At 44.0% G+C, this 15,076-nt stretch overlaps 2 protein-coding genes across 4 annotated transcripts in view; one reads left to right on the top strand and one right to left on the bottom strand.

Annotated features, from left to right (window-relative positions):
- ZCCHC17 (zinc finger CCHC-type containing 17) overlaps positions 1-12,304 on the bottom strand; it is a 60,852-nt gene extending 48,548 nt beyond the window's left edge. Inside the window, exons 1-2 of one of the 3 annotated variants that reach the window (XM_042950309.1) lie at positions 12,209-12,304; positions 2,713-2,833 (exon numbers count right to left, since the gene is read on the bottom strand). In XM_042950309.1, coding sequence (XP_042806243.1) covers positions 2,713-2,778 — 66 coding nt within the window. In that variant the 5' untranslated portion in view covers positions 2,779-2,833; positions 12,209-12,304. Of the gene's footprint in view, positions 1-2,712; positions 2,834-12,075; positions 12,186-12,208 lie in introns of those variants that run through there. The other 2 variants (XM_042950310.1, XM_042950311.1) reach the window with 2 other exon arrangements.
- A 165-nt stretch (positions 12,305-12,469) lies between these two features.
- Positions 12,470-15,076, top strand: part of SNRNP40 (small nuclear ribonucleoprotein U5 subunit 40) — a 33,220-nt gene continuing 30,613 nt past the window's right edge. Inside the window, exons 1-2 of the mRNA XM_042952147.1 lie at positions 12,470-12,672; positions 14,903-15,032. Coding sequence (XP_042808081.1) covers positions 12,529-12,672; positions 14,903-15,032 — 274 coding nt within the window. The 5' untranslated portion in view covers positions 12,470-12,528. The remainder of the gene's footprint in view (positions 12,673-14,902; positions 15,033-15,076) is intronic.

Genomic DNA, 15,076 nt, shown 5'->3' with positions numbered 1-15,076 from the left:
AGTTAACAATTTGTTGGAGAGAATCAACGACAGAGTGTGTCAAAGTGCTGACATATGTTAAGCTTAAAAGTTTTTGAATTTCAATGTAACAGGGTCTTGGGGCGCCTGGGTGGCTCAGTTGGTTGAGCCTCAGACTTCAGCTTACGTCATGATCTTGTGTCTCGTGAGTTCAAGTCCTACATCGGGCTCGCTGCTGTCAGTGTAGATCCTCTGTCCCCCCACCTTTGCCCCTCCCCTGCCTGAGCACACACGTGTGCTCTCTTGCTCTCTCTCAAAAATAGATATAAATACATAAATAAATAGAATTTAATGTAACCAGGTCTTCTTTTAAATATCAGGCACTCATTAATTGTTTGTGGATGAAGGGGCGCCTGGGTAGCTCAGTCAGTTGAGCATCCAACTCTGTTTCAGCTCAGGTTATAATCCCAGGGTCATGGGATCGAGCCCTGCAACGGGCTCTATGCTGAGCATGGAGCCTGCTTGAGATATTCTCTCTCTCTCTGCCCCCCCCCTCACGTGTGCTCTCTCTAATAAAAAAATAAGAATAAAAATGTTTGTAGATGAATATTCTGAAAAATAGTTTCTTCTTTCTGATTTATCAAGCAACTTCTCTCTCCCTCATTCTGTTCACTTCTAAACCATCATTTTTCAAAATGTGCTCCTGAAATACTAAGCTAGAACTACTAAGTTCTCTCCCAATATTCTCCTAGCCCATCCATCCTTAATAGTAAAATATATAAACCCTACACTAACTCAAGTCCCACCTCATTTAAGAAGCTGTCAGTCAGCAGCCACTTTAAAAATCTGAGTCAGTTTGTGAAAGGGAACAGCACTCTTCTGTCTTTTGTGCAACATGTGACAAATGAAGGCTTCATCGCCAGAAAAATCAATTTCATCTCTAGTGTTACTACTTCATTTTCCTGAGCCCTTGTACCTACCTCACTGATCTTTGGAGATACCTTGGGCCTTAAAGAAAAATATAAAGGCTCTGAAGAGCAGAAGTTTCCTATATGCTAGAATGTTATTAACCTTTGTATCTTGACTTCATATTACAAGTCGGGACTGACTTAACAGGACTCAAAAGCCACGATTATCTACAACCGACTGACAGACACAAAGTCTGTCCTCAAAGGCTTTACGTTATTAGAAGATGAAACTTTTGTGAACCATAAAGCAAGTATGAATACCCCAGGAATGATACTGTAAAAATACCATGGGCACTCATAAGGCAGTAAACACAATTTTTTGGCTCTACTTTTGCTTTGAGAAGAGCAAGACAACATTAATGAATTCCTACTGTATCTCAAGCATTGTTTTTACAGGTGACAGCTTATTGAACCATCAGGGCAATCCTCTGGAAGGAGTTATTATCTCCATTTAACAAATGAGAAAACTGAGGCCCCAAAGAGAGTAAGTGGCAGTCTCAAGTAAAAGCGCCAGGACAGGAATCCAGGTTTTGTCTGCTCTCCAAATACAACGCCTTCTTCCTCAAAGGCCGACCATTCATTCAGTCACCTAAGATGTGATGAGCACCTATTATTTTCTACCCACCTACTTGGGACTGAGATACACGACCACGAACAAAACACTCAGGGCTCTGTCCTCATGGAGCTGAGTATCTTGTGAGGAAGACAGACATTAAACAAGTACGCAAATACAGGGTGAGCCTATTTATTTATGGTGGGGCAAAGATCTCTGAGGAGACGGCGCTAGGGTTGAGACCAAAAACATGAAAAGAAGTCGGTGGGAGAGTGGGGTAGTTACAGACAGCATATGCAAAAGTCCTGAGAAGGAAGCAAGCTTAGAATACTCAGAGTTGTAAGGAGGCCAGTGTGGCTGGTGTGTAAGTAGAATGAAACAAAACCACACTGTCCACATAAGCAGAGGCCAAGTCATGCAGGGATCATGAAATTGTTTGGATGAATTCAAGTACAATGAGAAGCCTAGAAGTGCGAGAAAGCAGCATGTTAAATCTGTTCTAGATGTTATTCTGGCTGCAACGGAAAGAACAGATTGGAGAGGAACTACAATAGACATTGGGGCCCCAGTAAGGCCAGGTCAAGAGATGGGGGGCTTGAACTAACGAGGTGCCATAGAGGTAAAGAAGTATACAGATAAGAGATACATTTGGGAGGTAGTAGTGACACGAGTTGCTGACGGACTGGAGGGAGAGGAAAAATCAAAATCAAATCAAGAGGAGAAATGAAGGGCGAGACCCAGACGTTTAGCATGGGTACCTGGAAGGCTAGTGGCTGCATCTGCTGAGATGAGAAAGACCAGAAGAACAGATTTGGCTAGAAAAGGGAAAAAATTAAGGGGCCCCTGGATGGCTCAGTCAGTGAAGCATCTGACTCTTGACCTCAGGGTCTTGAGTCCGAGCCCCACGTCTGGTGTTGAGATTACTTAAAACAAAAAAAAAACATTTCTAGAAAGAGAGAAAGAGATAATAAAGGGAGAAAGAAGAGAAAAAATTCAGTTTAAAACATAAATTAGACATGCTGTGAGGTATCCAAATGAAGATGTCAAGTATGCAGTAGGGAGTCTGGAGCTTAGAGGAGGTACAAGTGGTAGCCAGATACTCCTCTAGTCCTTCCTGTTGGAACTGCAATGCTTAACATATTCTCAAGTGGACAGGAGCTCCAGACCCAGCAGCTTTTCACCTTCAGTCCATGCTTAACATAACGAGTAGGTGTTCAAGCCAAAAGAGTATACCTCTCCTTGGAAAATAGTGTAGAGAGCAGGCAAGTTCTCCATGGTCTCGGGTCTTCCTGAATTCATCCTTAATGTTCTATGGCTCCTCCATTTCTCCTCTGGTAAAGCTAATTCAAGTGTCCTATCACAAAGAAATAAGACAACACTATGAAAGGCATCTGCATTAAAGAAGAAATGTGCACATAACCCACAGCTAATCTCTACAGAGTAACAGCATTAGATTTAACACCATGTACTTTCATCCACCTCTCTCTTGCCCACTGTGATCACGGTAAGTTGTGGAAACTTTGCTCTCTCTCTCTCTCTTTTTTTTTTTTTTTTCCAATTTGATACCTACCCAAAGGCATCAGTCTGTTTTTTTGTCTTCTAATTGCTATTATTACTATTCTTTTGTCAAGGGAAGGCTTTTGAGATGTGCGTGTGAGAGACTGAATCTTGAAAAAGGGAATGATAGTAGCAATAGGAGCTAACGGTTATCAAGAACTTACTATATCCAGGTACTGTGCTAAGCACTGGACATCCAGTATCTCATTTAATCCTCAAAACTCTCAAGATGTAGGTTGTATTCTTATATAAATGACAAAAACAACCAGGCTTCCAGAGGTCAAATTACTAGGCCTATTTGACATCAAAAAGCTAGGAAATACTGAAGTCAAATTCTGGCTGACACCAGAGTCCCCATCTGTTTTGTTTTGTTTTGTTCTGGTAGTTATATTTATTTACGTGACATCTACACCAAACACGGGGCTCAAACTCACAACCCCGAGGATCAAGTGTAGGATTCTCTACCGAGTAAACCTGCCAGTGCCCCCCCTACCCCCGCCTGCTTTTAAACACCACGCTAGGTGTTAATCTGAAATGACTTTCAAAAGAGACAATAGCTTATTTTTTTCCTTATAAAACTAAAAACACACATGCTCATTTTAAAAGTTCAGATGATAGGGGCGCCTGGGTGGCTCAGTCGGTTAGGCGCCCGACTTCAGCTCAGGTCACGATCTCGCGGTCCGTGAGTTCGAGCCCCGCATCGGGCCCTGGGCTGATGGCTCGGAGCCTGGAGCCTGCTTCCGATTCTGTGTCTCCCTCTCTCTTTGCCCCTCCCCCGTTCATGCTCTGTCTCTCTCTGTCTCAAAAATAAATTAAAAAAACGTTAAAAAATTAAAAAAAAAAAGTTCAGATGATAATATGTACAGTCATAAAGAAAAAAATCACTCATCATTCAATTCTGTTTATATTCTTTAAAATTTCTTCATATATAGGTTTTTTAATGGAATCATGAAATTATTAACCATTAATTAACAATCATTTAAAGATATATTTCAGTAATTTATACACACACATATACACTTGTACGCACCAATTTTACTTATTTGTGAATCATGTTAAAATGCAGACTGCAATTCAGTAAGTCCGAGGTAGTGCCCGAGACTGTGCATTTCCACAAGCTCCCAGACGATGCTGATGCTGCCAGAGTAGAAAGTCTTACAGCTTTGGGTGTGTCTGGGTGGCTCAGTCGGTTAGGCATCTGACTTTGGCTCAGGTCATGATCTCACAGTTTGTGGGTTCGAGCCCCGCGTCGGGCTCTGTGCTGACAGCTCGGAGCCTGGAGCCTGCTTCGGATTCTGTGTCTCCCTGTCTCTCTGCCCCTCCCCCTCTCGTGCTCTGTCTTCTGTCTCTCAAAAATGTATACATGTTAAAAAAATAATAAAAAAATTAAAAAAAAAAAAAAAAAAAAAAGAAAGTCTTACAGCTTTGGAGTTGGAAGGGACCTCAGTCTCCTGGTTTTAAACAGAGAGGAAACTAGCAGTCCAGTGGCTTTTAACCATGCCACTTTGCCGAATAAAATCAGTGCTACACAAAGATCAATCTAATGGTACTGCCCTCAGTTCGGTTTTTCCCATTTACATTTGCCAACAGTAAGACTTGAACCTCTATTTTCCCTAGATTTTCATAACCAAATACTTTGTTTTCTCCTCAATTCCCAGCACAACCCCTCACTTTCACATGATGGCTCTGGGTCCTGGTTTTGGAAACTCTACCTGATCTATAGCATCGTCTATTAACTGCACTGCCTCACTTAAAACAGAACTGAAAGAAATCCCACCAGCTTTCCAAACCCTGGTTCTTGTATCATCCCCAGGTTCCTACATCCTTGTCCTTGAGTTCCATAAGACAACTTTGTATCCTTATAATAAACTCGCCCTTTTCTGCTTAGGTCAGCCACACGTGGTTTTCTGTTACTCTACTGATAGCACATGGAATGAGGGCAGATTTGTCAGTTCTTGAGAAATGGCTGGTAAACAGGTTAAATCCAAGTATCACAGCCTGGTTGGCTCCTGCCTCTGTCACTTCCTAGCTCTGCAGGCTCATCTCCAGTCTTCCCCTCTCTCTGACTAGCACCTCTTATCTCACATCCTAAAACAGAGGTTACTGACCTGAGGCCAGTGGCTCCATCAAGAGACTTTAATTCCTCCAGCTCCTGGAGCACTAGTGAGGTATAGAGTCCACAGAGGCATCAGCAGCTAGGACACCTAAATTGAGCTCAAACATCTTAGTCTATAGCCTGTTCCTCTCTACACAAAGGTCATGGAAAGAGCAAAACAAACAAACAAACAAACAAAAAAAAAAAACAAAACAGAAAAAATCTAAAGTTGATTCTTACAGATTTCTGCTGTGGTCAGTGTAGGAATACATAACTCAAAGCTCTCCTGTTGGCTCCTGCCACAGAATAGGAGAAACCCTATGTGATTCTTCAAGAAGGAGAGTGGCATGCATTAATGAGGGAAATCTGGAAACATGACAGTAACAGGTTTACAATTTCAGGAAAGTAGCAGGTTGCCATTTTTAAAAATGGACCTTGATGTTTTCTTTCAAATTATGTCCTATAAAAACCTAGAGTTTTATGGTGGTTGTTCAGAAACTCCTCAACCTGAGTTTATTTGTAAACAGTCAACTCTGAAATATCTAGGGACCACAGGGTTCAAGAAAGCCAAAGAAGTAGGGCTGGAGGCCAACCAACCAGAGGAGAGTCCTCAAAGGAAGGGGGAACACATCCCCAAAGAAACCAACTTCTGGAGGTCCTGCCCAGAGCAGTTGGGAGCCAGTAGTCTCTCTTCAGTAATTAGTAAGAGACTGTTTATTGCCAATTCCCACTTGCCCTCCCCGCCTTGGGTTGGACCATGGGAGCAAGGAGGAGTGAAGGGTACAGGAGTGTATTCTGCTTGGATCCGATTTACCTATTAAGCTTCTAAATAAGATGTCATTTGAAAAAAAGAGTCCTGCTGTTTTAAGAAAGTTTATGAAACACAGATATAGTCAGTCCAGTCAAATAGGACCACATCTGTAGACTTAAAAGAGCAAGTAAATTGACAAAGATCGAGGTATACCGTTTAGAGTTGCTTTGCAATAATTCTAGAAACAGAGTATCTTCTTTAAGTGCTTCATTTTAAGTGAACATTTTTTAAACATTGTAATGTGTAGGGAGGCAACAGGGACCCAGTTACTAGCCACCCACTTCCCAAAGCAAGGGACAGAGCAAGGAGAGTGTGGGGACGGGAGGTGTGGCAGGGGAACGATGGCCCAGAGTGAGGTCAGAACCTATATTGGGTGAGGAGGAAATTTGCAAAGAAGATCAACCCAGTGTGAAAAGGAGCAGGGTAATGATGGCGTCCACATATTGGGCTGTCCAGAATGATGACAGGGCCTAAAGACTAGAAGAAGTAGGGGCGCCTGGGTGGCTCAGTCGGTTAAGCGTCCGACTTCGGCTCGGGTCATGATCTCACGGTTCGTGGGTTCGAGCCCCGCATCGGGCTCTGTGCTGACAGCTCAGAGCCTGGAGCCTGTTTCAGATTCTGCGTCTCCCTCTCTCTCTGCCCCTCCCCCACTCATGCTCTCTCTCCCTCTGTCTCAAAACTAAATAAACATTAAAAAAAAATTTAAAAAAAAGACTAGAAGAAGTAATGCAATGTTAACTTTCTGATTATAGTAGTTACAGTGTGGTTATACAGGAGAATGTCCTTGTTTGTAGGAAAACTAAAGTATTCAGGGATGATGGGACATCAGGTCAGCAACTTACCTCTCAAATGATTCATAAAAAAATGTTATTTGTACTGTACCTCCAGTTTTGTAACTATTTCAAACTTTTTTTTTTAAATGTGCATGCAATTAAAAAAGAAAAACATCCTGCTCTCCCTTCTCTCAAGCAACGTGAAGCTCATAGAACAATATTAAATTGGTAAGATACTGTTTTTTGTTTTTTGAGAAAAAGCAACATGAGCAGGGGAGGGCCAGAGAGTGAGGGAGAGAGAAAATCCCAAGCAAGCCACACACTGTCAGCTCAGAACCCACCCCCCCACTCCACCCCACCCCCTCCCCGATGCAAGGCTCAAACCCATGAACTGCGAGATCATGACCTGAAAGGAAACCAAGAGTCAGATGTTCAACCGACTGAGCCACCCAGGCGCCCCAAATTGGAAGATATTTTAAGGCATCTTTGGAACTTCATTTCATGTGTCACCTTACTGATCTGGCCAAGATTTTTGTTGTTGTAGTTAAGTTTGTTTGAATTTAGATTTGTTGTGGTCATAACAGAACAATAATAACTAGATAGAACCCTAAGAGTTAAAGGGATTTTAATTTATCTTTAACCTGTGCATATGAATTGAGAGGAGAATCAGTTGATAAGTAAAAATACTGGGATATGAGCAAAGACAGAATGACTCCAGAGCCTGCATTCTCAACCACTATTCTCCATTGCCTCAAAAGAATTCACAGTGTACATCTAAATCTTGTGAGAATTTCTAACATGAACTAAGTCCCAACATTAGAGATTCCAAGGAGGAGTCATCGTCAGAAGGGCATTATTCATGGATGAGGCTATGATGAGCTGGGTCTGGATTAATTCATCTAAACATGTAACCAAGGATCATTTCTTATTTGGTCTTCTGTTCCTCATATCTGGTTATGCAGTAGGTACTCAAAATTTTGTGGGTTTTTTGTTTGTTTGTTTTTGAATGAGTGAATGGCCTCACTATACGCCAAACAAACAGGGAAAGAAAGAAGGGAGAAAGCATTCTGGTCTAAAGAATGTAGAGGAAATAACTTCCACCCAATATGTTGGCTAGATTAGAAGGGGGGAGATTTTCAAATGCCACAATGGTAGCCAAACTTCCTCCTTCCCGCCAACTTGATAGAATGACTATCTGAGACAGATGCTTCTTCCTTTTTGAACTTCAGTCATGGATTGAGAAAATATCCAAAAGCAGGAAAGAGAATAGTAAAGTGCAAAGAAAAACACAAAAAACGGACTCATAAAATGTGAAAGATGAAAAGGAATCATTCACCTCATTACTTTTACTTAACTGAAAATAGGGCTAACAGAGGTCAAGTGACTTGACAGAGGCTGCTTACAGCTAGCCATTGGCACGAAACCCCATGACCAGTACTTACGCTCTACCCCACACTGTTCTTAGTCGATAATCTTGGAGGTCCTCTCCAAGTCGTCTGATAACAACAGCTAGTGTTCGAGTATTTATTTGCTGTACGTTAACCTAAGAGCTTTACTTGTCTTAAGTAATTTGATTCTCTTTCGGACCACTCGACAAGATAGGCAATTATCATTGCCACATTATAGATGAAAAAACTAAGACATGAGAGAAGCTAAGTAACTTACTCAAGATTACAAAGCTATGAATGATAACGATGGGATTCAAATCATATGGACATTTTTTCTTCCCTTTCTAGATTGTGAAATTCTTCTGTGCATGCCCTTGTCTTACACAGTATCATATCCATCCCCGCCCCCCCCCCCAAATCTGTAGCGTCTAGCACACTGAAATTTAGAACTGTCTACTGAAATAGTGAAGTACTTCGTTTAATCCTACTTCAAACTGTTAACTCATCAGTTCAGCACATTTACCGATGTTTATGCCAGGCTCTGTGGTAAGCACTTCATAAACCTCCCTTCAGGCCTTAAAACAACTCTACAAAGTAGGTATTCCTGTGTACAGAAATGAAGTAAGCTGCCCAAAATGCATGGCTAGAAAGAGACAAATACTAGGCCATTCCAAGGGTCATATGCCCAGGCCACTGTTACTACCCCTTTCAACACAGTCCCTGTCCTCACAGACTTCCTAGTCTGGTAGGATAATGGTAACCATTTGCAATGCAATGTGATCAGTGCTAAAATAGTGGCTAGGTTCAAAGTGCTGAGAAAACAAGAAAGAGACCAAGGGTTTGGAGGACACAGGGAAGTTTAAGAGGTGACAACTGAAGAGGACTTTAAGGATAAATGGAAGTCCTATAGCAGAGAACACTGTTCTTTGACCTCATTAGAACCCTAATCTATTGACCTCTACTTTCTTCCAACCTGTTAGCCCTCTCCAGCTTGGACTCCATAGCCCATCATTTTAATAATACCCTGACCGCCCTTTAACCCTTGTCTTTACAGCTTGTAAAGACCCTTGTCTTTACAGCTTTACAGCCCTTGTCTTTACAGCTCACCTGTCTGGCATGAGTGAAGTATGGTTGCAGACAACAGAACCCGTGCTAGCTAAGATAAGCCAAAAGGGAGTTATCGCCAGGGATCATGTGGCTTACAAAATTACTTGAAGGGCTATGGGAGCAGGCTCTGTTAGAACTTACAGGAACAAGTCCTAACCCGCAAAATAAGTCTTCGCCATGATCAAGACAGTTATGGCTATCATTGCAGAAAGTCACTAAACCAGAAAGTTGGTGACTAAAGAGACATCAGCTCTGCTACGAAATTTGCCAGCAGAATTGGATGGCTCTCACCCTCTTTCTCTCCACATCTAACTCAGTTCCAAATTCAATTCTCACCTTAGGTGCAAAGGAGTCTACGAAATCATTTTTGGCATCTCAGAATTTTCAGTAAGAGAAGGCAATGTGCGCTGCCTTGTAAGAGGTAGAGGTAGAAACGTGCGCTGAGCAAGTCAAACCCACAGTCCTCACCACCATACCTTGGTATGTTTTCTGCATGCCGGCACAGAATAGCCTGATGTTGCTAGAAAAAAATTATGATCTCCAACCTTAAATCTGCAAGACAATTCTACATTTCTCTGGTCACACAATTTTCCCACAATCTACAACGTCTTTCACACCTTCTGCAATCTTCTCAAATCTCTGATCTCCTCTCACTCTAAGCATATGATCACATCACCTACTTTACAGAGAAAATAAAAGCCATGAGAAAGGAATTCATTTTATCAGTACCAAATATACAAACAGACTGTTCCTACTGCCTTCATTTCCTTCTTCCTTTCTATTCACTGGAGAAACTGTCCATCTTCCTAAGGTTGCTCTAACTGTACTTTGGATCCCATCCATTCCCACGTTTTCACAACATGATCAATGACCCAATTTCTCTCTCTCACTTTCTCCTTCGCCCTCTCAGTTGGATCCTTGGTGACCCCTCATCTCTTTCAGCTTCCACATCCTCTCCTCTCCTTTACAATCTTATGTATGAAAAATACTCTGTAGATTCACTGCCTCCATTTCCTTTCCTGAATCTCTGCCTCATATCTGGCTTCTGGTCTCATCACACCAACTCTCACAAAGGACACCATAAGCTCCATGATGATAAAGCCAACAGACATGTTTCAATTCTCATGTTATTTAAATTCCAGGATTTCCTAAAAAAAAAATTTTAACGTTTTTTATTTATTTTTGAGACAGAGAGAGACAGAGCATGAACGGGGGAGGGTCAGAGAGAGGGAGACACAGAATCTGAAACAGGCTCCAGGCTCTGAGCTGTCAGCACAGAGCCTGACGCAGGGCTCGAAGTCACGGACTGCGAGATCATGACCTGAGCCGAAGTCGGCCGCTTAACCAACTGAGCCACCCAGGCGCCCCAAATCCCAGGATTTTCTAACACAGAAACTTTTTCTAACACAGAATCTTTTTTTTTTTTAAAGATTTTATTTTTATGCAATCTCTACACCGAGTATGGGGCTCAAACTCACAACCTCAAGATCAACAGTTGGCACACTCTACCGACTGGACCAGCCAGGCACCACTACACAGACCATTTCCTGCTGCTGAGGCAACATTCCTCTGGTCCTCCTCTATAGCTCTTGTGTTTCTCTTGTGGACTCATGCTTTCATTCTTGGCCATTACAAGTTGGGACCACTCAAGGTTCTCTTACCCACACTTACGGCTCATATTGTCACCTATATGCAATTATTCCCAAGTAAATGTTTCCCGAAAACTCGCTTCTGAGTTCCAAAGCCATATTTCAAACTGCCTCCTGGATATCATACCACCTCCCTCTTCTTCTTCCAAAAAAAGAACTACCCTGTTGCATAAGCCAGAAACCTAGGACCTGCAGTTTGATTTCTCTCCTTTCACTCCCTAAATCCAATCCATTGTTAAATCCTACTAATTTTACCTCCTATATATCTCTAGAAAACTGTCCAGTTCCTGCAGTTGCACAAATACCTCAGTCTTCATTGCTAATAGCTCTCACCCAAGTAGTCTATCTGTACCTATCTCTCCTCCTATCTGTTCATGCTACTGAGCTTGAGGGATCAAGCCACTCTCCCACCAGACCACCTCCCCCCTCCCCCATAAAAAACATCCAGTGGCTTCCCATCATTCTCACAGTAAGATTTCTGCACCTCTACCCCCCTCCGGCTGCATCCTGTACCAGACTCTCCTTCATCTCCTCTGTATTGGCCACAGTGGCCTCTTTTTGCCTTTTAGTCATTTGCCACAGGGCCCCTGCACATGCTGTTCTAGATGGAATATTCTGCCTTCCTCTCTTGACCTAAGTAATTAGAATTCTCCCTTTAGGTTACCAGTTCAGGCACCTTTTGTTCACAGATGCCTTTCTGCTTATTTTAGGCACGCATAACATCAGGCCCCTCTCTTAGGCAGCACTATTTTACAGTTCTTAGTGCGATCATTGTTTTACATGTTTGCACCACCAGACTCAAGCCCCTGAGGTCAGGGACCATGTTTGGTTCACAATGTACCCGAGGCTCTGCACAATAAGTATCAGTTGGACGATTAAGGAGGAGACCTGGTTCCCACGTATGAATCCAAAACTCTCAACAAGACCGTACTCAGGAGAAGCAGGCGTCAGACATTTCCCTCATCTCTGTTTCTCTGAGGCACAAGCAGGCCCTAGTACAAGGCTGCACCATCAGTGGTAGAAACAAGCCGGCCTCCTCAGCCATAGAGGAACCTGGTGGAGCTGGGAGACAGGCCTTTCCTCCCTGGGAGCGTCCGGCACAGGGTTCTACACTGCAGGCGCTGGACAAACAAGCCAGCCGTCGAGAGCCCCAGGCGGCCGCAAAGACCCCAACGCTCTGCCCCAGCCTAGAAGCGGAACCCACGCTGCTACCTACCGGCGCGGCGAACTCCGGGCCCGCCTATGCCTCCTGCAAACCTTCAGCTGACAAGGGCCAGGCTCAGGCCACACAACCGAGGCGCCGCCTCCAAATGCCGCAGCCACCCACCCCCGACCTTCCTTCCACTTACTCGGTGTCAGCTCCGGGTCTCCCCGCCGCAGCATTGCGCGAAACGCCAAAACCCAGACAGCGCTTCCACCCACAAGACACAGCGCGCCTAGGTGGGACTCCAGCTCTACCCACCAATCCTGGCATCGTACTCTCGTGACGCCAGGAAGAGCTGACCAATAAAAGAAGAGCGTTCAGGGGGCGGTGCAGAGGAGATTACTGGAAGCCGATTGGTTTCTCCAAGCCGGAAGTTCTGGGGGAAGAACTAAGTCGGAACCAATCGCGCGGTGCCTGAGCCTGTCGGCGCGGTCAGTGGCGGCGCTGAGAAGAGCGGTTGCCGCCATGATAGAACAGCAGAAGCGCAAGGGCCCAGAGTTGCCGCTGGTACCAGTCAAACGGCAGCGGCATGAGTTGCTGTTGGGAGCGGCGGGGTCGGGCCCCGGAGCCGGGCAGCAGCAGACGGCGCCGGGAGCTTTGCTGCAAGCGGTAAGTGAAGTAGGAGGCGGCCTTCGGCCCTCAGCTCATCCTTCATCTCCGAGAGCCCTGCACCGGGAGATCCCGCACTGCGGGGGCGGAACGAGAATCGCTACCTGCAGTTAAAGCAGAAAACACCGTAAAAGCCGTCGACACCCCCCCGCCCCCCACCCCCCCGCGGATGCTGCGTTCGTTAGCCCATTGGACTCCTGTTTTCAGCGTCTCGACCACCCTGTGGCGTGGCGTTAGAATTAGAGTTTAAGGACCTTGAACTCAAAACCAGGACCAGGGCTTTCTCATACTTAATCTCCCAGGGATCCGACATAGAGTCAACATTCAGAAAAGTTTGTAGAATGGATGGATGAATGAATGAGTGAATGAGGGGAGAAAGGAAATGAGTGACACCGCCTCGCTTTGGGACTTCGGGCAAGTTGCTTTCCTCTTTACCTCTCAGCGCTAGTACTGTTACTAACAACAACCGAACAATAGCTAACATTCATCGAGTCCTTGTATTAAGTATTTTGTACATGAAAACTCTGTTAATCTTGGTAATAGCTAAAGAGGTAGGAACTGTTAGTATCCTGTTTTGTAAACTCTTATCTGGTAAATGATAGAAACAGATTTTAAGCCCAGAATCCATGCTCCTAACTGCATTTCTTGTGAGATAGAGGTAATGATCACACCTCTCCTCCTGGACTATTAGGCTCAGATCAAGAAATACATGTGTGTGTCTCCTCTCTCAACCTCTCTGCCAGTCCATGAACAAATCGTGCTGGCACCCTCCTCAAAATATATCCCAAATTGCTACCACTTCTACCAACTCCATCACTAGCTCCTGGTCTAAGCCATGATCATCTCCTCTGACAATTGCAGTGAGGTTCTAACTGGTATTCTTGTTTTCTGCTCTTGTCTGTTCAATCTGTTCTCAGTCCAGCAGCCAGAGGAATCCTGCTAAACGTTAGATCACGTTACCCTCTGCTGCAGACTTTCGGTGGCTTTCCACTTCCCCCAAAGTTAAACCCAAACCCTTACAGCCTTTTGCCCTCTTTCCCTTTACCGCTCAGATGTGCCAATTTTCCGTTGCTCACCCTGCTCCAGTCACACTGGCTTCCATGTTCTTGCCCCAAAGCCTTTTCATATGCTACACTCTACTGGAGTGCTCTTCTTCAAAATACCCACATGGTTTACACACTCAGCTCTTCCAAATCTTTGTTCAGATACCACTTTATCAGTGAGGGCTTTCCTGACGACCCTGTTTTAAGTTGCAATTCACCATATGCATTAACCCACGTTGCTTTTTTTCCTCCATAGTACCTACCACCTGCCATCTGTTTTATTCGTTTTCTCTCTTCCTCCCTCCTCTTCCTCCTCCCCTCTAGAACACAAACTCCATTGTTTGTTTTTATTTTGTTCAGTACTGTTTTCCCAATGCCTAGAGAGTGTCTGGCACATAATATATTTTTTTTTAATAAATGCATAAACTGGAAATGACTGAAGAGGTTTGGGGATTACTGATAGTGTACTAGTTTTTCTCTCTGACAAGAGTATGAGGTTTTAGTGACTTGTCCAAGCCTAGGCTTAGTGTCGAGACCATAATCAAAACTACTTTCCCCAGTAATCTGTACCCTGCGGAGTTGTTGGGAAGGTCAGTTCACTCATTCATTCATTAAATGAGCTAGAGACTGGGAAAACAGTGTTGGATGACGCAAGCAGGGTCCCTGCACTCACAAACCTTTTGTAGTGAGGAAAAAAGGACAAGATACGTTAAAAATAAGATAAAATAAGGAAGGTAATTGCAGGTAGTGATAAGTGCTATGGGGAAATACAGTAGGACTAATCGAATGCAGAGGGGAGGTGTGGTGCTGCTTGAGTTTGAGTGATCAAAGAAACACTTTCTGAAGTGGAAACATTTGAAAGGAGCTAAACACAGGAAGATCTAAGGGAAGAAGATCCGATCAGGGACAACAACAAGGATAAAGATCCTGAAGCAGAAATGAGTTTAACATGTTTGAGCGATTAAAAGTTGGCTATGGGACGGGAGCAGAATGAGGGAGTAGTTAGAATAACAGGTTGACACTGGACACTTCAGCAGGACCGCGTCGCATTGGAGGCAGAAGTTCACGTGAGAAAAGTTGCTGTTCTCTAAATCAGAAGAAATCCACTCGATTATTGTTCCCCATGTCTTTTGCAGCCTCCTTTGCCTGTATGCAGTGACTACCCTGTACTTCTGTCTTTTGTTTAGGGACCTCCCAGGTGTTCCTCCCTTCAAGCTCCAATCATGCTTCTCTCAGGACATGAAGGGGAAGTGTACTGCTGCAAGTTTCATCCCAACGGATCCACCTTAGCATCTGCAGGATTCGATCGACTGATATGTAAGAGAGTTTTTGAAGCTGGAGTAATTGTTCTTTGCCAAATA

Source organism: Panthera leo, chromosome C1, assembly GCF_018350215.1.
Source record: "Panthera leo isolate Ple1 chromosome C1, P.leo_Ple1_pat1.1, whole genome shotgun sequence".
NCBI lineage: Eukaryota > Metazoa > Chordata > Mammalia > Carnivora > Felidae > Panthera > Panthera leo.
This window is presented reverse-complemented; position numbering and strand designations above follow the sequence as displayed.